This window comes from Bos javanicus, chromosome 2 (assembly GCF_032452875.1).
Source record: "Bos javanicus breed banteng chromosome 2, ARS-OSU_banteng_1.0, whole genome shotgun sequence".
Classification (NCBI taxonomy): Eukaryota; Metazoa; Chordata; class Mammalia; order Artiodactyla; family Bovidae; genus Bos; species Bos javanicus.
This window is the reverse complement of record NC_083869.1, coordinates 47,310,180-47,331,492: the sequence shown is the minus strand read 5'-3', so window position 1 is coordinate 47,331,492 and position 21,313 is coordinate 47,310,180. Positions and strand designations below refer to the sequence as shown.

Sequence of the window (21,313 nt, the reverse complement as noted above, 5' to 3'; positions counted from 1 at the left end):
TGCACACTGATTCAGATGGATGCAGACACGCTGTGTTTTTCCTTCTGCCCAAAGGGACACCTGGAGGCCCTGGGAGGGTGCAGGCTGTCCTGCTGCGAGGAGCTGCCAAGTGGATTTTCATGAGCCTGTCTGCGTGCATTGGCGCTTGTGCGCTGACGGGCCCCCACTCTCCCATCCTAAGTGTTTCAGGAAACTCTGTCCTGCTTGGGAGGCTGAGGAGGCCACTGGGGCTGGAACAAAGGGAGTCTTGTTCCATGGCCAATGGCCTGGGTCTGGTTTCTGCTTTCACATGTGCTCCAAGAAGGCCACCTTCAGAAGGGAAATTATACAGGATTTGAGGAAGATTATACAGGATGCAAGTATTAAAATGTCTCTTTTGCTTTCTGGGAGAAACAAGATGATGGAGTGGTAATGTCCACTCGAGTTCATCCCTGATCCTCCAGCCGACTAAACTTGTCACGTTCTCCAAACAGCAGCGTGCTCTCTCAGTCCCTCCCCCGTTCTCTTTCTCCTGTTTCCTCTGCCCACAGTCTCACGTCTCCTTAATCTTACTCATCCCTCCAGATCTGGTGTCTTTCAAGGAAGCCATCCCATGTCACCCCAGCTGCAAGGGATGTTTCTGTTCTCTGAGTTTCTAGAGCTCATTGCCTCTTTATTACCTTTTTTGCCTGAGGTGACTGTTTATTGTTTGTGTACGTATGCCTTTCGTTTGCCACAGAGACGCAGTGAAGACCTTTGTGGAATGCCTGTCTCCTACACACACCACACAAATCCATCATCACTGCACCACACGTACACCACACACACCTCCACACCTCACATACCTCCACATCACACACACCTCCACACCACACACGCCTCCACACCACACACGCCTCCACACCACACACGCCTCCACACCACACACACCTCCACACCACACACATCTCCACACCACACAAATCCATCATCACTGTACCACACACACACCACACACACCTATACCACACACGCCTCCACACCACACACACCTTCATACCACACACACACCACACACACCTCCACACCACACACATCTCCACACCACACAAATCCATCATCACAGCACCATACGTATACCACACACGCTTCCACACCACACAAATCCATCATCACTGCACCACACACACCACACACACCTCCACACCACACACGCCTCCACACCACACACACCTCTACACCACACAAATCCATCATCACTGCACCACATGTACACCACACACGCCTCCACACCACACACACCTCCACACCACACACGCCTCCACACCACACAAATCCATCATCACTGTACCACACACACACCACACACACCACACACGCCTCCACACCACACACACCTTCATACCACACACACACCACACACACCTCCACACCACACACATCTCCACACCACACAAATCCATCATCACAGCACCATACGTATACCACACATGCCTCCACACCATACAAATCCATCATCACTGCACCACACATACACCACACACACCTCCACACCACACATACCACACACACCACACATGCCTCCACACACATCCCCACACCATACAAATCCATCATCACCGCACCACACATACACCACACACACCTCCACACCACACACACCACACATGCCCCCACACCACACATGCCTCCACACCACACACACCACACATGCCTCCATACCACACACGCCTCCACACCACACATGCCTCCACACCACACATGCCTCCACACACCTCCACACCACACACACCACACACACCACACACGCCTCCACACCACACGCACTTCCAGACCACACACACCACACATACCACATGGAGCTTCACACCACACACAAACACGACCTGTCTCCACACCATACACACCACACACATTCATCCTCATCACACCTCACATACCTCCACACTACACACACACCCCACACACCACACACACCACACACACCACACACATTCTTCCTCACCACACCTCGCATTGATAGCCTTCCCCACACATCCTCATGCCTCTCACACCTACACACTGTGTGCACCACACACAACACAAATACACACACTACACAAACACATATCATCTCTTATAAACACACACACACACTACATACCGTGTACACTGACACCAGACACATGCACACACTGCACACTGTGTACATTGATACCACACACACACCCACACACAGATCATTTTGGCATCCTCAGTTTATTGAGCATAAAGGGCCTCACCGCTCTTGGGCTTATGAGCTAGAAGAAGGCATCCTAGCCCTTAAACCTCTGGTAGCTTTGGGTACCACTGCGTCACTATGGGAATGGGGGGTATTACTAGGCCTTTCCAAACGAGCATGTGCTCCTTCTTGTATGATTTTTGGGTTGAGTTTCCAGGGAAACAAAATAGGGAGTGTCCAGGCTCATCCTGATTCTGCCTTGGTTCACACCCCGACGAAGGCAAAAAAGCGATGTCAAAACTTGTATGCACCCAGAATTAATTGGAAGGTCAGTCTGTTGAAAGCAAAGGCATCTAGGGAAAAGATTTGAGTCAATTATAAATGATTTTTGGATTATCAATCATTCCGCTTTGGCTGTGGGCCACTGAGGAGAAGCTGAAGTGTTGTGATGGATTATTCAAGAGCTCCAGGGCGGGGGTGGTGGAGGAGGATACTCTTCGGACTTTCTGAGTCAGATTGGCCCATTGGTGTCACATTTGATAGAACAGAGATCTGTGTTTTCAGTGTAGGTACCATTTCTGCCAGCAGAGTCCACAGTCCAAAGCAGGTGGGGTCCAGTATTTTGATTTGTTACATGTTTATGATGGCCAATAAGAAGTGATGGCTCAGTAATTTGGCTTTGTTTTCATTAGATACATCTGGGGTAGTAACATGTTTTAAGACTCTTCAGGTCAAATAAACCCTAACAACTGCTTAATGAGAACATTATTATGAGCTGAATAACAACATTTATTGTCACTAAACCCATTATATATACTTTTCAATTTAGATTCTATAGTAATTCTATGCAGTAGATATTGTACTGAGTCTCATAAGCCCTGGAAAGAAATATTTACTGGCCATCCTGCCTTTAGGGAGTATACAGTTAAACTAAAAAAAACGAGAGAAATACATCAAATGATTTAGGATTCTTGGCAGATGAGGCATTCCAGGAGAGTACCTGTTTTCCCGGTAAGAGAGCTTTGCCAGAGGCCAGAAGTGTCTGAATTCAGCGTTTCCCTTGCTTTGGACAGAGTGGACGGTCAGGAATCAGGTGCTGAAGGACGGCTCAAAATGGAAAGTGTTCTATGGCCTGAAGTTAGTGCCAGAGTTTGTGTAACTTCTTGCTTTTCATAACTCAGATATTGGCCTGAAAGTCATCTGAAAGAAAAAGAGGATTTGATTGAGGAAAACAAAGCAGATCTTTCAGGTATTGGGCAGATTTGGAACAAAGATATGTGAGTCAAATTCACAAAGACTGTTGGACATTCCTGGAAAACCAGAGAGCAAATTGGCTTTTCTGCCAGCTCCATTTCTTCCTAGAACTTTAGAACTTCTGAAAGGCAGAGTGATCTGGGTATGCAGTTACTGACAATTGCTTTGATATGCAAACCCTGTGTTTGTGAGCTGATAGGTTATTCAACGTGGAACTTAAATGTTCCTTTGGTGTGTGTAGAGCAGGCCCTCTGGAAGTTGTATGCTGAGGTCCTTTGTAAGTCTGTTGCTTTAAACACTTCTAGAACTCCTCTTGAAGAATTAGTTTCAGGTACTATGCTGTATCTTTTTGAAAGTATTTGAAACAGCAAATTCTGGATTTTGAAAATGGATTTAGTGATAATTGAGATAACAGAGAAGAACCCACCCACTCCAGTATTCATGCCTAGAAAATCCCATGGACCGAGGAGCCTGGTGGGCTACAATCCATGGGGTCGCAAAGAGTCGGACACGACTGAGCGACTTCTGTGTGTTCTGTGTGAGATAACAGAAACATTCATCTATCCATCCATGTATTAGGTAAAATGAATACAAGTGGGAAAAAGGGGGGGAAAAGTTTATAAGCAGATTTACATATTAAAAACAGCCAAAATATTTGAAACAAAACCTGGGAAGTATAGATTTTAAAAGAAATTGATAAAATGGATTTTCTTGATTGGTTTTTAAAGTGCTACTGCAGGTATTTGCAGAATCAGGTTCTTGGAAATGTTTAAGCAGTGATGATGTGAATAAAACTATGTCTATCAGCTCTTGATGTGATTTCATTAAGGCAGATGAACTTGGATTTGTAGGTTCTGGTCAGTGTGTAAACATTCTAAACCAAAGCCCACATTTAGTATGTTACAGTCACACGTATAACCTCATTCATTCTCTTTCTCTCCCTTCTACCCACAAGCTCACCTGCATACACACTGATCTGCTGCCCCCAGTGGCAGCAGGAGGGGATATTGTGGGTCTTCAGAGCCACACGGGCTTGAGTTATCCTGCTAACTGTTGGTCTGTTGGCTTGTGGGGTGGATCTGCAGGGGAGCAGGCAGTCTCTGCGTTCTGTTTAAGCGTCTCCCTGCTCCTGTTTAAGAAGCCCGGGTATGGTCCTCTCTCTCCCCCACACGGTGCTCAGGTACCCAGCGCCCTTTAGATACCCGTGTTGTGTTTTCACTCACTAGGGGAAGCTACACGACCCTCAGCTCATGGGCATCATTCCAAGGATTGCGCACGACATCTTTGACCATATCTATTCCATGGATGAGAACCTGGAGTTCCACATCAAGGTAAGCGCAATTGGTTGAGTCCTGAAAGAAGAAACTGACCCCCAGGTTGTGTTTCTTTGCTTTCCTCTTTTTTACATGCACGTAGAAGATGATTTTATTGATTTTAAGTGACATTTCTGTGGTCAGCAGAGCCATATTTATTATTTAATGGCTTAGGCCAATACCAAGGAAGTATTGAGATAAAGGAAAAGCCCTTTTTAGGATGGAATCATCGTGACTGTGGTCTAAATTCTCCCCTTTACCCTGTGGGTTTCTATAGATATGACTGGCGTGTGTCCATAATTGGGCAAGGACAGCGTTTCCCAAAGTGTGTCTGGGGAACCCAGTCCCTCATATCATTACTCAGTGGGCTGCCGTGGAAAAGGCTTATGTGGCCAAATTAGCTGGGAAAGTGCTCTTGTTGAACAATTTAAATTTACCCCATGCTTAAGTGCGCCTCTGTGTCATGCACTGTGCACAGTGGACCTGTGGTGTATCACATTTCCCAGCGTCCTTGACTGTGGACCTACTTTTCCCTCCTTGGAGGGAAACAGACTAGCATTTGGAGGAGCGCATTCTGAGAAGTGCTGAGAAAGGGAATTCTTTTCCTTCTTGTTTTTGTTTTTCATACCTATGTTCTGGCTTAAATTTGAACTGAAAAAGGGAGGTTTCTACTCTCTTAACTATAGCTGTTAATTCTTAACATTTGGTACGAGGGGTGTATTCATTGGAACTCCTTTGTTTGCAAGTGACTGAAAGTCACTTGTTTAAGCAAATAGAGGAAGTTGTTGTAGATAAAGCATCTGGCAGCAGGTGTGGGGGCGGGGAGTTGTGGAGAAGTAAGAAATCCAGGCTCTGCTTTTCCTTAAGAAAATTGTGATATGGTTCACATACCATAAACTTAATCTTTTTACAGTGTACAATTTAATGGTTCTTAGTATGTTTTCCAAATTGTACAACCACCATCAGTGAATACTAAGCAGATTTATTAAGTAAGTGTATAAACAGTTACATGGAAAGTCTTACAACACATTTTAAATGAAAGGGGAATATATGATTTCCATAAAGAATATTAGTAGCATCACCTCTGAAAGGTGAAAATACAGATGTTTAGTTAAATCAAAGTTTTGTACATGTTTATCCTAGAAGGTGGCAAGAAAACTAGGCACTAAGAAGGCAAAATGCAAAATTAAACATGAATTTTGAAAAGTACATTCTGTAAGACTTACTGTAGTCTTTTACCAGCAAAAACAGATTCTGACACCTACTTTTCTTTCTACTTTTGGTAGTCCTATTATTCAAAAATCTTTTGTGAAAAATATACCAACAATAAAGTACAGACTTCTACTGGAAACATCAAATTAGCTCTGTATGATGCCTTCAGGATCACTGGTTAATTCCAGAACATTTTCATTACTGCCAAAAGAAACTCCATCCCTGTTAGGGTCCCTGTCCCTGCCCTCTTGCTTTATTTCTTTCCCTTGTTCCAGACCATCTTTCTCTTTTGTGTGTGTGGTAAAGAGGGTGACATCACAGCTTCTGCTCCACATCCCCTATTTCCAATCCCTCATTCTCCTGGGAAGGAGCCCATTGGCCCAGCCTTGGTCTGATGAGCTGTATCCAGGATGCACATGGCTGTGGGGTCCCTGCCACGGTGACTGTCACAGGGATAGGGTTGACAAGGGGATGGGGAGGAGAAGGGGGCATTTCTAAGATGACTTGGAGCTGAGCAGATCAACCAAGAGGCTGATGATCCTTGGAAACTGGGACCCAACTGCCTCAGTTCAGTTCATTTCAGTTCAGTTCAGTCGCTCAGTCGTGTCTGACTCTTTGCAACCCCTTGGACTGTAGCGCGCCAGGCCTCCCTGTCCATCACCAACTCCCGGAGTTTACTCAAACTCATGTCCATTGAGTCGGTGATGCCATCCATCTCCTAGGCCCACCATTTTAGAAATAAGGAAACTGAAGTTCAAAGATATAGAGCCCAATGGCCCAAGTGACATCAAGTCCTCAGCACAGTTGAAATTAGACTGACCAACCCCATGTGTAGTACCTGTTCCATTATATTAAATTTCTACCGTCACTTATTTCTGTGGTGCGTGCATGTTAAGTTGCTTCCATCATGTCCGACTCTTTGAAACCCTATGGACTGTAGCCCACCAGGCTCCTCTGTCCATGGGATTCTCCAGGAGAGGATACTGGAGTGGGTTGCCCTGCCCTCCTCTAGGGGATCTTTCCAACCCAGGGATCAAATCCTGCGTCTCTTCTATATCTTGCATTGGCAGGCAGGTTCTTTACCACTAGAGCCACCTGGGAAGCCCATTTCTGTGGTACCTTCCCCAGATTATATAAAAACAAGGCAACAACTGTTTGCCCATTTATAAAGTACACCTGGCAGATCTTTTTCCTTACAGCTCCCTTTGTTGGCTGAAGCCAGCTTCTCCTCCTTGCCAGAGTTCTTTATATCTGAGGATGCAGAAGCTTGTTGCTTTGATGGGATCAAGATTTAGGAGCTTAATGCATCTTTAAGGCTGTTTGCATTTAAATACCTTGAACAACTACAGGGTTCTTATGGGATAATCCTGGAGTAAGATGTTAAACCAATTATTGCCCTCAAAATAGGGTCTCACATTAGAATCTTATTAAGATAAAAATAGCCCCAGCATGAAGGGAGGGAGGAAAGGAGGAATGACACTCATGTCAGGGCAGAATTTTACAATCTAGGGTCCTGTCCTGCATTTGTTAGTTATGTTCTCTTATTTCACAGATAATAATTGTTAAGTAGGCAAGTTTGCTATTGATTACTCCATATTTTGAACTGAATAGTGACAGGCTGAATCAAGAAAAAGAGGCATGATTAAGACAGTATTGAAAATCTGCTCCTTAAAGTGGGCCTCACAGAGGTTTTAAACATTATTTCTGAACATGCTTTTAAATGCTTATTTATTTTTCTTCCATCTGGTCTTACAAAGTATTTGAGGTGACAGAAATAACAAAATTCACCCCCCTCCCAAGAAACCACTATTTGCTATGGTAAAAAATGAGTAAATCAGAATTCTCTGTATACTTATATTAAATATGAACAGGATTCTAAGTGCCAGATTTGCTAATATCTACTTCATGAGTGGTCTTCAGGTGTCATTAATTTTCTCTGTAACCTGTGGAAATAAGGACACATGCTTAAGATCTCAGAGTTAACAGAAAAGTCTTAATGAAAACCAGACAATTCTGAAATACAAGAGTGGGTTGCAGAAGGACTGGGTTAGAGATGTCTAAGGTTTAGAGACCAAGCAGACCCTAGAATTGTGGCCTCAGGGAGAGGTTTCTGGAGCAGTGGGTAAGGAACGTGTGTCTGCGACAGAGAGAGCCAGTAACAGGGCCATTTGACCGGCATTCAAGCAGGCAGAGGTTGTTAGGGAGAGGATGCTCAGCTATAGATTCCAGGGTTTGAAGCCAGGACCCCAGATTTCAGAGAAACGAGGAGTCAAGAGGTTCCAGGCTGAAACAGATGAAAGATAATGAACGAGGACTGAGCTGGGTTGGGACTAGTGCTGGGTTAGGGAGTTTTTACTTCTCCTGGTCTAGAGACAAGACCGGTGGTGCAGGGCTGAGGTTTTGCCTGTAGAGTTGCATCTCAACTTTACAACTATTTTTTCAGCTTTTTAGGAAACATCTTTTTGATTCAGTCCTCTGTTTAGATTTCCGGGGAGGGGGAACTGGGGGCGGAGACCATGAACCTGAGGGAAGGAAAAGTTGATCTGGTTGGCAGAAGGCAAGTGTAGGTAGAGTACAGAATCCTAGAGGGAATTTTTGCTATCAATGGCTTCATATGACAGATGGGAGCATTGAAGTCTAGGTTCTTGATTACTTGTGAATTAAATCTCCAAGATCACATATCTAGTTAGAGTTGTTCCCAGATGTCAACCTGGGTCAGGGGTCACCTGGGGAGTTTAGAAGTGGATTCCCAAATCCTATTCTTGGAGATTCTGATTGAGGAGGATTACAGTAGGGTTCAGGGCAATTTAAAGAAACGCTGAGTGAGATGCTGGTACAGGCAGTGCTGGGACTGAAGTTTGAGAATAATTCATTGGAAGGCTTCCTTTCCTTCTCACAGATTAATTGTCTTTTATTAAATTACATTTTGTTCAAGTCCTTCCTGGACTCCCCAAAGCTGGCCACTGTCACCAGCTCTCTTCCTGTTACTGGTTCTGTAGTTCTAAGCAACTACCCTTATTCCCCCTCCCCACTTCTTCATTTGAATGTTTGGAGCATGCCCCCTCCCTGGTCTGATGAGGCTGTCAGTGTCATGCCCAAGGTGAGGCCTACTGGTTTTTTGACAGTTGCTTGCAAAGGACATGTTCTGCTCTATGCTATGCTAAGTCACTTCAGTCGTGTCCGACTCTGTGCAACCCCATAGACAGCAGCCCACCAAGCTCCCCCGTCCCTGGGATTCTCCAGGCAAGAACACTGGAGTGGGTTGCCATTTCCTTCTCCAATGCATGAAAGTGAAAAGTGAAAGTGAAGTCGTTCAGTCGAGTCCAACTCTTAGCGACCCCATGGATTGCAGCCTAACAGGCTCCTCTGTCCATGGGATTTTCCAGGCAAGAGTACTGGAGTGGGGTGCCATTGCCTTCTCCATGTTCTGCTTTAGCTGTTGTCATACCTAGCAGTTTGCTTGGTGGTCATCTAAGGTGAAAGGTAGAGTCTTCCATAAGACTAGCACAGGATGTGAATAGCACCTGGTTGGGAGCATGGGGACCTCTGATGCAGGGGTGGGGGTGGGGCCTGGGCCGCTGAGCAGGGACCCTTAGAGCAAGCTGACAAGCAGGAAACAGAAGGCCAGTGAGAGGCGGGGGGTTGGCCGGAGCGCTCCTCTCTAGACTCTGAATCTTCATTTTGTAGCCTTTTTCTTACTCTTCATAGCATGACAAAAAAGCTTTTGAAAATTCTAATAATGATGTTATTGAAATACAGGGTGGCATTTCTGTTTCAAAATCAATTTGTTTTTAATCAGGTTTCCTATTTTGAGATCTACCTGGACAAAATCAGGGACTTACTTGATGGTGAGTAACCCGAATTCTTGTCCTTTGTTCTGTAACTACAGTCCAGGGAGGTTGAAATGTTTTACAGCCCTTCTGCTTCAGGAATTTATAGAGACGTTCTGTTGCCTTCAGGCTGTCTGCTTATTCTCAGCCAAAGCTTTAACTTGAGTTATTGCAGATTAGATCTGCCTATCTTCTGTAACAATTTCTATTTTTCCTCCAATACAGGGCCTTTAACTTTTCTTTTCTTCTTTGCATGTCATCATTATCGTCTCTGTAGTATCCAAGACAAACTTGGCTGTTCATGAAGATAAAAATAGAGTCCCGTACGTAAAGGTATGAGGAAATCTTGACTGATGATGCAATTGATTTCCCTCCAATCACTGTCATAATGATTATTACCTAAGATGCCCAGAACATTACCTAAAAAGTACATATCCATATTTAATCGTTTCTTATATTTAATATTCATCTGGTTAAAAAGTTGGCATTTAATTTCTTCAGTTGTATCTATGTAAGTGTATCCCAGATGTCAGATCACAGAAGGTAAGAACTAGAGAACTGAACAGACATTATTCACATTTAAAGAGGCTTTGGGATTGAGTACAGTTGTTCATACTTGGCACTTAGAAGAAGCCTATCGTAGCATTATGTCTACAGCTTCAGTATCTAATTAAAGTTGGTGGCTAGATTGAAAGGCAAAGCAAGACTTCATCCGTTTCTTTCTCCATCATTGGTTTTCTTCTTTATTTTCTGTCTCCCCTGCTATTAAGTGTGACTGTGTACTTAAAATCTGGCATTTCTTTTATGGTTTACTTCTGGGTTTCCCAGTGTTTCTCAGACTTCTTTTGAATGTAGAATTCAAGCCCTTGGTGAGGAGGAAGAGTTTTTGGGTCAACACTGTATCCTTTCTCTGCATCTGCAGTTCCAGAAGTGGGAAAATGTTTAGCTGTTTTAAAGCCTTGTTGCTTTTCAGTTTTTCAGTGACCAGCTTGCTCTGGCTATCTTGCAGGGGTGCACCGAGCGATTTGTGTCAAGCCCGGAGGAAGTCATGGATGTGATAGACGAAGGCAAAGCAAACCGCCACGTGGCTGTGACAAGTAAGCCTGGTGTGGGGTTTCCTCCCCTCTAACCTAGGACACAGACATCTGCCTACCAGCAAGGTTGGCTGCGGGTAATGAGGTCCAAATGGAGTAATGCCCAAGAAGGCAGTTATAAAGCAGTGAGTGGCATTCAGACACAGGGGTGTGTGCAGTACCAGCGGGCCTGGGCAGGTCCTGGCACAGCGCCTGAAACAGCGCCTCCAGCTGTCCAGGGCCTGTTGGAAATGTTGGGTGACATTGGGTCTGGGTAACAGCCTGAGCCTGAACACTGGGGATAAGCAACCAGCTAGCCAACTAAAGTGGAAGAAAGTAAGCTGCTAGGCTCATTTATTTTAACTCTATTATTGTTTAAAAAATCCAAACTGACAGATTCTATATGCTAGTCATACACATCAAAAGAAACGATGTTAGATTTATATCCTCTGTAAACAAGGAGAAGAAAGACGCAGAGGAACTCAGAAAGTGGGGCCAGGTGCTTTATTGTAAACTCTTTGCTGTCTTGTCCATAACCGACACAGTCAGGTCAGCTGGTTGACCTTGTGGGGCCTTCCTCAGGGAAACAGGTCATGTGGTGTTAGAGCTGCAGAGGTTCTATGAAAAGATGTCTGTCTTATTCAGAGGGGCAGGGACAAGTGAGAGTGGCTTCTTGTGACGATCTCCTGAAAGAACAAAGAATTTCTAGCTTCGAAGAGAGAAGCTTATCTGGGCAGGGCATGCAGATATATCTTAACACAGTCTTGATGTCTTCAAGGTGCTGACCTTCAGAGGGGCAGCTTGCTTTGTTTGATCTGAACGAGTAGACCATCCAGGACAGTTGATACTGCAGAGAGGCAGATTTTGACCTACTACAAGAAAAACCCTTGTCCTTATAGCTGCTGCACGTAAAGCCTGCTACTTGGAGAGGTAGTGAGTCCTCTGCATGGTGTAGAGAGATTCAAGTACTGCTTGGTTGTTGACTGGTTCTATGATTTTTTGATCCAGAACTGTAATTCTCAACTGTTTCTCTACTGCAACGCATGTATCAGATGATATTCATCTATGTGGCAAGTTCCATACCTGAGCCTAGACTTGTATACAGTATGGGTTAAACTCTATTTCTTTCTCTTCTGCTTAGACACTTACAGAAAGAATGATACACTTAACACTAACAGCATCTCTTGTAAAGAAGTTTCCACTCTGTTTCCCTAGTTACGAATTATTTGTGATATACCTGATAGTCTGTCTTGGCCCTCTGCTTCAGAACTGTTGGTACAGAACATTATACTATTTTTTCTTATTCTGGTAAGATGTTTTCTTTTTAAATTTTGTTATATTATGCATAACATACAATTTACCATTTTAACCTCTTTTAAGTGTCCAGTTTAGTGGCATTAAGTACATTCACAATATTTGCAACCATCACCATTTCCTGTTTCCACAATTTCTAATTATCCCAAAGTGAAACTCCATACCCATTGAATACTAATGGCCGGTACCATACTCCCTCCTCCCAACCCCTGTTAACCATTGTCCTACTTCCTGTCTCAATGAATTTGACAACTCTAGGTACTTCATATAAGTGGAATGATACAAGTCCTTTTGTGACATGCTTGTTTCACTTAGCACAGTGTCCTCAAGATTCATTCGTGTTGTGGCATGTATCAGAGTTCCCTTTCTTTTTATCAGGCAGAGTAATGTTCCATTGTATGCATACACCACGTTTTGTTTATCCATTCATCCATAGATAGACACTGTATTGCTTCTACCTTTTGGCTGTTGTGAACATGGGTGTTTAAATATCTGTTCAAGTTCCTGCTTTTAGTTGTTTTTTGGGTATATACACCCAGAAGTAGAATTGCTGGATCACATGGTAAATCTACTTTTAATTTTTTACGGAACAGCTATATTGTTTTCCATTGCAAGTGTACCATTTTGCATTCCCACTAACAGTGTACAAGAATTTCAGTTTCTCACATCCTTGCTGACACTTCTTATTCTCTATTTTTGTTTTCTTTTTAATAGTCATCTGTTGTGTAATGATGTAAAATGATATCTATTGAGATTTTTGATTTGCATTTCCTGAATGATTAGTGATGTTGAGCATCTTTTCATATGCTTCTTGGCCATTATGCATCTTCTTTGGAGCAATGCTATTCAAGTCCTTTGGCCTGTTTTTAAAAATTAGGTTGTTCGGCTTTTATTGTTGTTGATTTGTAGGGATTCTGTATATATTCTGGATCTCAACCCCGTATCAGATATATGGTTTCAGGTATTTCCTGTCATTCTGTGGGTTGCTCACTCTTTTGACAGTGTCCTTTCATATACAATGTTTTACATTTGATGAAGTTACATTATTTTTTGTTGCTGTTGTGGTTTGTTTTTTGGTGTCATATCCAAATCATTGCCAAATCCAGTGTCATGAACCTTTTCCCCTATGCTTTCTTCTAAGGTTTTATAGTTTTAACTTTTACATTCAGATTTTTTATCCTTTTTGAGTTAACTTTTATGTATGACTTAAGGAAAGAGTCCAACTTCATTCTTGCTTGTGGATAACCAGTTTTCAATTTGGTGAAGAGACTGTCCTTTCCCCATTGAATGGTCTTGACACGCTTGTCAAAAATTACTTGACCATATCATGTGAGGTTTTATTTCTAGGCTTTCTATTCTGTCTTATTGGTCTATATGTCTGCCTTTATGACAATACCACACTGTTTTGATTACCATAGCTTTGTAGTAAGTTTTGAAATCATTAAGTGTGAGACCTTCAACTTTGTTCTTTTTAACGATTGTTTTGGCTATCCAGGGTCCCTTGACATTCCATATGAATTTTAGAATGGACTTTTCTATTTCTGTAAACAATATCATTGGGATTTTGATAGAGATTATATTAAATCTGTTGGTAGTATGGACATCTTAACAATATTAAGTCTTTTAATCCAAGAACAAGGTTAGCTTTCCATTTACTTGTGTATTCTTTAATTTCTTTCGGCAGCATTTCATAGTTATCATTATTTGCCTTTCTTTTCTTGGTTACATTTATTCCTCAGTATCTTATTCTTTTTTCCTATTTTAAATGGAATCGTTAATTTCCTTTTTGGATTGTTCATTATCATAATATATAATGCAACTGATTTTTATGTATTGCTTTTGTATCCTGCCAAATTCATTAGTTCTAGCATTTTTCTGAAAACTTTTAGGGTTTTTTTCCCCCACATAATCTGGCTAGATGGTTTGGAGAACTGATTACCAATGTGGGTTGAATAAGACTGTCACTGGGGTCCTTGTCTGCCTGGTGAACAAAGACCAAGATCCAAGAAGATTTTGGTTTTTGTTACTTGGTTCTAATGAAGCATATTTCATCTCTGAGACTTTCTATGTTCCTAGCATGGGTTATAAAAGAAATGTATGTCTTAATCCTTCTTTCATAACATCATAATTCTTCCTTAAGAAAGGTTGTGATGTCACTGGTAAGTCAAGGCCTGCACACATGAAGAAGATGGAATACATCAGGTACTAATCCTGGTGATCAAGGCTGAGGGACTTAAAGTCAGGCAGAGGCGGAAGCCTTGAGCTCTTCAAGGAGAGAGTCAGACTGGACAGTCAGACTGGAATGTTGGAGGACGGACACTTCATGCAGAGCTTGAGAATCTGTTGTCTTAAGCCACTGACCTCAATTTTTAGATTAATTTCTCTGCCACATGAAGGTATTTTAAATCTTTCATTTCTAGAATGAGCATTGTTTTTTGGAAGAAGTGGTCTCAGATAATTTTTTAAAATTGAATGGACTTAAAAAAAATGGAGCTGTTAGGCATGATTTGTTGTATTTTTGATTGAGAGGCTTACTACTAAATTTATGTGTTCTCTGTAGAGCAGTAAACTCTTTTCCTTTTCAGACATGAATGAACACAGCTCTAGAAGTCACAGTATCTTCCTGATTAATATTAAGCAAGAAAATGTAGAGACTGAAAAAAAACTCAGTGGGAAGCTGTATCTAGTTGATTTGGCTGGGAGTGAAAAGGTAATTGGTTCTTTATTTGTATTGTCCACAGTTTCCCCCTGCAATTTGCTTCACTGTGCAGTGGTATAAGTTTTATGTCTTTCTAGTCCCTGGTTTTAAAGAGCTTTTAAAGTTTCTGATGTTGTGCCAAGATGTTATTAAATTTAACCTTCATTTCCCTGCTCTTTCTTTTCTGGTCCTGAAGTTCCCTATTCACGTCACAGGAGGTGCTTTGAATGCAAACCCTGATTTATGCCTAATAGACTCTGATGATGACATGAGGCGAGTGTTTGGTGTAAACTTAGCTTGGTGAAGGCAGCTGTTCAAAGGTGGGAGGGACGTGAACTTCTGAGGGCAAGAAAAATCTCTGTGTTGTAACAGATTGGAATAGGCCAGGAAGGGGCTTTGCCATTGGAATGTGGCAGGCTTGCCTCTGCAGGTTTGTTTGCTGATAAAAGATCTGGAGCGTGGGGCTCTCCCTGCCTTCCTGGCTTCTCTCTCCAGCAGGTGTGAACTGCCCCAGTCCTGCATGGGCAGCCTCACTCCCTTCAGTCTACAGGGCCTGAAGCCCGTGTTTAGCCACAAGCCCTGACCTTTCTGTGATTTTGTCAGGATTGTCTTTCGGCGTCTGGACCCTGTCAGTTCTCTTCCAGGCATACTCAGCCACACTCCAGATCCAATAGGCTTCCCAGCACCTGCCCCCTGCCCTCCCACCTCACCTCCCCAGCACCGCTGGAAGCTCCTGTGGCCACACCCGAGCTGAGGGCACTGCCCGCCTTGGGTGACGTCATAGAGCAAGTCTCTGCACACAATACCCTGTGGCCTACCTCGTCGCTGATGTCATGCAGACTGTGTCCCCATCAGGGCCAGCCCTGAAGCTCGGTCAGTCTCCCGAACTGTGTCACTGATCCCCACTTACTGCTCCCACCACTGAGTTACCGAACACCAAGTTATGGCCACTGTCATCCGTGTAAGTAATGGCTACTTGGGTTGTTCTCCTGTCTGCGTTTGTACAGCCTGGAGCAGAAGATCATCTGGATAGTCCTAACTGGAACTTGAAAATCATTCTGGCCCAGCTTGAAACTGTAATTAAATAGACGCCCACCAGCACAGAAGTAGAGAGTAGCATTGCTCACCTCTAGACTGGCCATTAGCAGCCAGCATCTACTTTGCTGCCCCACCTGTCATGTGGGTCCAGACAAAGCTCTTAGGGATCCTTTGCCTCATCCCGAGCTTGCCCTATATCCCTTTAGAGAACAGAGATAAGTACTCAGGGCCTAAATGCAGTGGGAAAGTGCTTCATGCAGGCAGCTGAGAGTGGAGGCCTATACAGCGTTGGCGGTTATTGCTTTTGATATTTATGAAGTGTTTTAAAGTTGTGGACCTACAAGTTGTTTCCTCGCTCATAGCTGTGTTCCTTGCCCTAGATGTATGCGCATGAATGTGTCAGAGTGATCTAGTGGAACAGAGCTCTGGGGCTTAGTCCCATCTCCCCGAAATGTGTTCTTCTCTTGGGTGAGCAATTTGACATGCCCGGAGCTCAAATTTTTCTTGTCTGTAAAAGGAAGGTGCTTGTACTTGTCTTGCATATTTCATGGAGCCGAGATGCTCAAATGTGACAGCACCTTAAACACCATGAATAGACCATTACTATTTGTGAGCCGGCAGCTCCGTGATTTCTCCATCTGTAAGCAGGGGACCCACACACAATTTCTGGAGAAATACTTGAATTTTTCTTTGAAAAAACCCTCCCCTGCCCCCTGGACATGCATTCATCTCTGTCATTGGGAGTTCCTCCTTTATATGTAATTGAAATCCATCTTCGCACAGTTTAAAATCTTTTCCCCACTGTTCTTTCTTCAGAGAGCAGCCGCTCCCCCTGTGTCTTTGGTCCAGTCAGCAGAGCTGTGAATCATGTTGAGTTCCTTTTTTTCCCCTAACATCAGTGAACTGCTTTGTACCCAAAGCAAATGCTGTATATACGAAATTACCAGTAATAACAGAGCCGAGGAGGAATGGTGCATGCTTCTTCTAACCATGGAGAAAAAAGACAGATTCACTTATATAATATACATTTTTTTGACTTTTCATGTCTTGTCAAGTATTTCTCCCTTTGGCTGATTACTCCTTTTTTCTTACTAAGGGAATAAGTAGGGAAGGAACACAGAGTCTGGATAACCATCCCCAGCACCTCTTGACCTTTGCTTGAAGTTGGAGCTTGTAATGTCCATTCATTGTGGCCAGGACATCGTTTTCTCTTTGCGCATCCCCAGCGTGGGGATGGTTCAGTCTCGCAAGACCCCAGCCTTTCTGTAGTGACAGTGCTTTTGGAGCCTGGCATCTCCAGACAGACGTCCCCTGGGAAGTATCTGCAGCTCTACACGCGAGGTGTCCCAGCCATTCCTCTAAAACCTAATTGAGAGGAAAATGACTACAGGAGAGAACCAATCCCCTGCCTCGGGCACCATGCGTCTTACTTACTTGTATTTTCCCCAGCACTCCGGGAGGGTTCACCTCGGCTCCCTCCTGCACGCGTGCCCTCTTGTGAGTTGGAGTTTTCTCCTCTGCACCTGTGCAGCTCACTGCTTTCTCTTCTCTCTGGTAGGTCAGCAAAACTGGTGCCGAGGGAGCTGTTCTCGATGAAGCTAAAAATATCAATAAGTCTTTGTCTGCTCTTGGAAACGTGATCGCTGCTTTGGCAGAAGGGACGGTAAGTGATCGTGTCCCCATCTATTAAATGATATCATGAGAAGTTGCCTCTTGGGTCCGTGTACTCTCTTTGCCACACACCCCAGTGATTCATTTGTTTTTGTTTAGAAAGGGACAGGGGGAGTCCTGGCTATGGACACCCTGCTTGCAGGGAAATCTAGCTCATTAAAGTGTGTGAGTGGTGATGCTAATTTCATATGACCCAGGTCCCACAATGGGCATGCTAAACTTTGGCAAGATGCAAAACCAGGCCACAGATTTTTATTTCACATGTTTCTAAGCCCAGTTCCCATCACTAACTTGCTGGCCTCTGTATTTTCTCTTTGAATTGGCTGTAGCAGACAGTATTTTTTCTTTTCGTAAATAGAAAACACACGTGCCATACCGGGACAGCAAGATGACTCGGATTCTTCAGGACTCTCTGGGTGGGAACTGTAGAACCACCATCGTCATTTGCTGCTCTCCCTCAGTCTTCAATGAAGCTGAGACCAAGTCAACACTCATGTTTGGACAAAGGTGGGCATGACCTTCTTAACCTGTGCTCTGAGCTGGGTCTTATGTGTTAGGGGTGAGTGGTGAGGTTCTTGGGTCAGAGAGGAAGCAGAGGGAGGGGGCAAGCAGCCTGTTAGTAATTTGCATCTAGCAGGTGACCTGTAAAACTTGAGGCATCGTGTATTGAGGCCGAAAGAAAAATTACCTTTTAAAACAATAGGTATGTATATGTCTATCAAAGGTATGATGTTAAAAAAAAATCCAAGCTTATTATAGATGTGATTGTTAGTAATTCAGTGGAATTTTAGTTTTGTTTTCATGGAATTAATTCTAACTCTCAGGTTCTTCGGAATTAAGTCTGACTCTCAGGTTCATGGAATTAAACCTTAACTGTCAGGTTCAAGCATATTCTACTCAAGACTGGCAACTACCAGTTACAAGTGGTAGTACTACTACTACTACTACCACCAGTAACTACTTCAATATTTGGAATCCATTGCAAATTTGCTGATAGACTAAATATTAGACTGAATATTAAAGAGCAGGGAAAAGAAGTCCTGATGCTCATCCTGGGGGTAAGAAATACAGCTGTATGCTGAGGAAAGGGGAGGATGGCTTCATCTTCTCGTCTTCAGAAATGTCTGAAGGACATTTCCTAGATGTCTGGGGAGCGTTACTAGGTAGGCAGCAGGGACAGCCAGTAATCCTCCAACAACATTCCCTGGTATGCGTTAGTTCATCCCTTCCTTTTTTTTTTTGGCTCTGCTGGGTCTTCACTGCGGTGTGCAGGCTTCTCTGGTTGTGTGAGCAGGCTTAGTTGTCCTGCGGCATGTGAGATCTTAGTTCCCCACCAGCGGTCGAACCTGTGTCCCCTGCATTGGAAGGAGGATTCTTAACCACTGGACCCCCAGGGAAGTCCCATCCCTTCCTTTCTTGACCTTCATCATGGTCTGTCAGTCAGTGGTGTTGAGCCCCATCCTCCCTGCATGGCTGCCTGAAGTGCTAGTCCCTAGAGTGCTTGCGTCCTGTGGATGGGGGCGATTCTGAGCATCTTCCGTGTCAGTGGGCTGAGCCCAGAGCTGAGGTTGGGAGATGCAGACTTACTGACATCATCCCCTTCACGCAACTGTGTTATCTTTGGACAAGTAACCAGGTCTCTTCAGGTTCTGCCTTATGCCCGGAGCACTCCCTTCTCCCAGGAGTGTGTGGTTATGCCTGAGAAGTAGTTTAAGATGCCTAGAGAAAAGACAGATGGTGGTGGGCATTCTGGATGGGAGATTGTTATTGCTTGTTGAAACCACATTAAACCCCAGTCATTTCCTGAAACCTCACAGAACATAGAATTAACCAGTTATGGCACCTGTGGGATGTCTAAATAAATAATAATCACCCTGAATTGTTGTAGAACTCGTATATCTTTTAAATTGGATTTGGGTCCTTTATTTCCTCTGAAATCACTTCCTTGATTAGCCAAATGCTTAGGTCAGTGGGTTGCAGAAGGATAACACCTTCTTTTCTTAAGGGTCACGGGATACCTATAAACCAGCATCTGCTTGTGAGAAGCATAGAATACTGTGGTGATCATCTTGCCTTCCCCATCTCTCTTGGCTTCTTTAAAAAATTTTTTTGGCCACGTCAATGGGCATGTGGGATATTCGTTCCCCAACCAGGGTTGAACCTGGGCCTCCTGCGCTGGAAGCATGGAGTCTTAACCACTGGGCCGCCAGGGAAGCCCCTCTCCTGGTTTCTTAAACTTAAGCTTTGACAGTTTCCTCTGAAGACATTTTGGAGGAAACCAGCCCTGGATGCATTTATAAAGGGAACATCTCTTAAAAAAAATATTCCCACCCATAAAGCAAAGATACTTTACATCTTTGCAACCCAGAGTCTTCCTGGGGCACAGGCTCTGTCTCAAGGCTGTTGTTGGTGGTGGGCATGTCGCAACTGTCTAGAGGAAGAGTTCTAGGTGTCAGTGAAAATGATGATTTACTTTCTTCTAATCTCAGTGAGGCCATCATAGCATCATCATTATCACTAGCACTTGTTTTAAGGAACTAGCATGTGCCAGACATGTCAGAATCCTCATGGAAATTGTGTCAGGTAGGTGTCTCTCCCCTTTGTACAGAGGATGGGATCGAGACCTAGGCTCCAAGCCATTAGGTCCTGCCCCTGAGGCCACAAAGCTGGTTAATTGTGAGATGTTACTGGACTAAGACTGTATCACCTGACCCGCAGCCTCTCCCATGCAGGCTGCTTGATCAGGAATCTAGATGAGCATAGGCCTCTGGGGCCGGTTACTCCAGCTTTGAACCTCAGCTCTGCTCCTGACTTTTTTCTCCCTTTTCCTTCTCTTGGAACCTCAGTCTCTTTGCCTGTAGGAAAAAAACATAATAATATAATAACGCCTACTTCCTGAAAATCACTGGGAGGATTAGATGAGTTGCTTCAGTTTTTACTCAGCACAAGGGCTGGCATGGAATACGGTGTCCCGTAATTGCAAGTTCCTTCTTTCCTCCGTCTTTGAACAGGCTTGGGAAAGTCACAGTCATGCATGGGGCTGGGCCAAACGTGACCTAAGGTACAGGATACAGCTGTAATATAAGGATCAGGACTGAATGAAGCAGTAGAATTAGATTTCTGCAATGAATGATGAACGAAATCTGATAATCTGATGATTAAATGCTGATAATTTGGGATGCCAGGAAATAAATAGTAGGTCAATTATATTTTCAAATGAAATAGGTTGGTTTGTAATCTTTTGTCAGAGTCATCCGAATACTGGGCTCCATAAGGATAAGAATTAATTTATTACCACATCAGTGAGTGGCACCAACAAGCTCCTAGGACAACTGGGACACAGTAGGTGGTCAGTAGACAAATGTCATCAAACGAATGAGCAGACGAATCTGGTGCTTATTATGTAGGAATAAGACCACTGGGGCAGTTGCTGTACTATGACACCACTATGTCCAAAAATTGGTTGAGGTTTAGATCTGATTTGTTTTCCTGCTTATAATTAGAAATGTGTTCTGTTTTGTTCCCTTTCCTCCATCTTCAAATTAGTTAGTGGATTCTTCAAGGACATCTAACTTCTCTACGGGGCCAATACTTGCTTTATTGTTAAATACACACACTGAACCCAGTTACACAGCAGACATGAATCTGAACCTCAGATTTGACTTGGTACTGATAGCTAATGAGATTAAGCACTTTGAACTCAAAAAGGACTGCCGGGCACCTCCCAAATTCAGTGTAATGAGCGTTCATTA

At 43.7% G+C, this 21,313-nt stretch overlaps 1 protein-coding gene across 4 annotated transcripts in view; it reads left to right on the top strand.

Moving 5' to 3' along the window:
- KIF5C (kinesin family member 5C) overlaps positions 1 to 21,313 on the top strand; it is a 160,240-nt gene that overhangs the window by 66,022 nt on the left and 72,905 nt on the right. For 3 of the 4 annotated variants that reach the window (XM_061438385.1, XM_061438386.1, XM_061438390.1), the window contains exons 4-10: positions 4,639 to 4,743; positions 9,737 to 9,785; positions 10,045 to 10,100; positions 10,777 to 10,864; positions 14,740 to 14,864; positions 17,449 to 17,553; positions 17,920 to 18,068. In XM_061438385.1, coding sequence (XP_061294369.1) covers positions 4,639 to 4,743; positions 9,737 to 9,785; positions 10,045 to 10,100; positions 10,777 to 10,864; positions 14,740 to 14,864; positions 17,449 to 17,553; positions 17,920 to 18,068 — 677 coding nt within the window. Of the gene's footprint in view, positions 1 to 4,638; positions 4,744 to 9,736; positions 9,786 to 10,044; positions 10,101 to 10,776; positions 10,865 to 14,441; positions 14,551 to 14,739; positions 14,865 to 17,448; positions 17,554 to 17,919; positions 18,069 to 21,313 lie in introns of those variants that run through there. The other variant, XM_061438400.1, reaches the window with a different exon arrangement.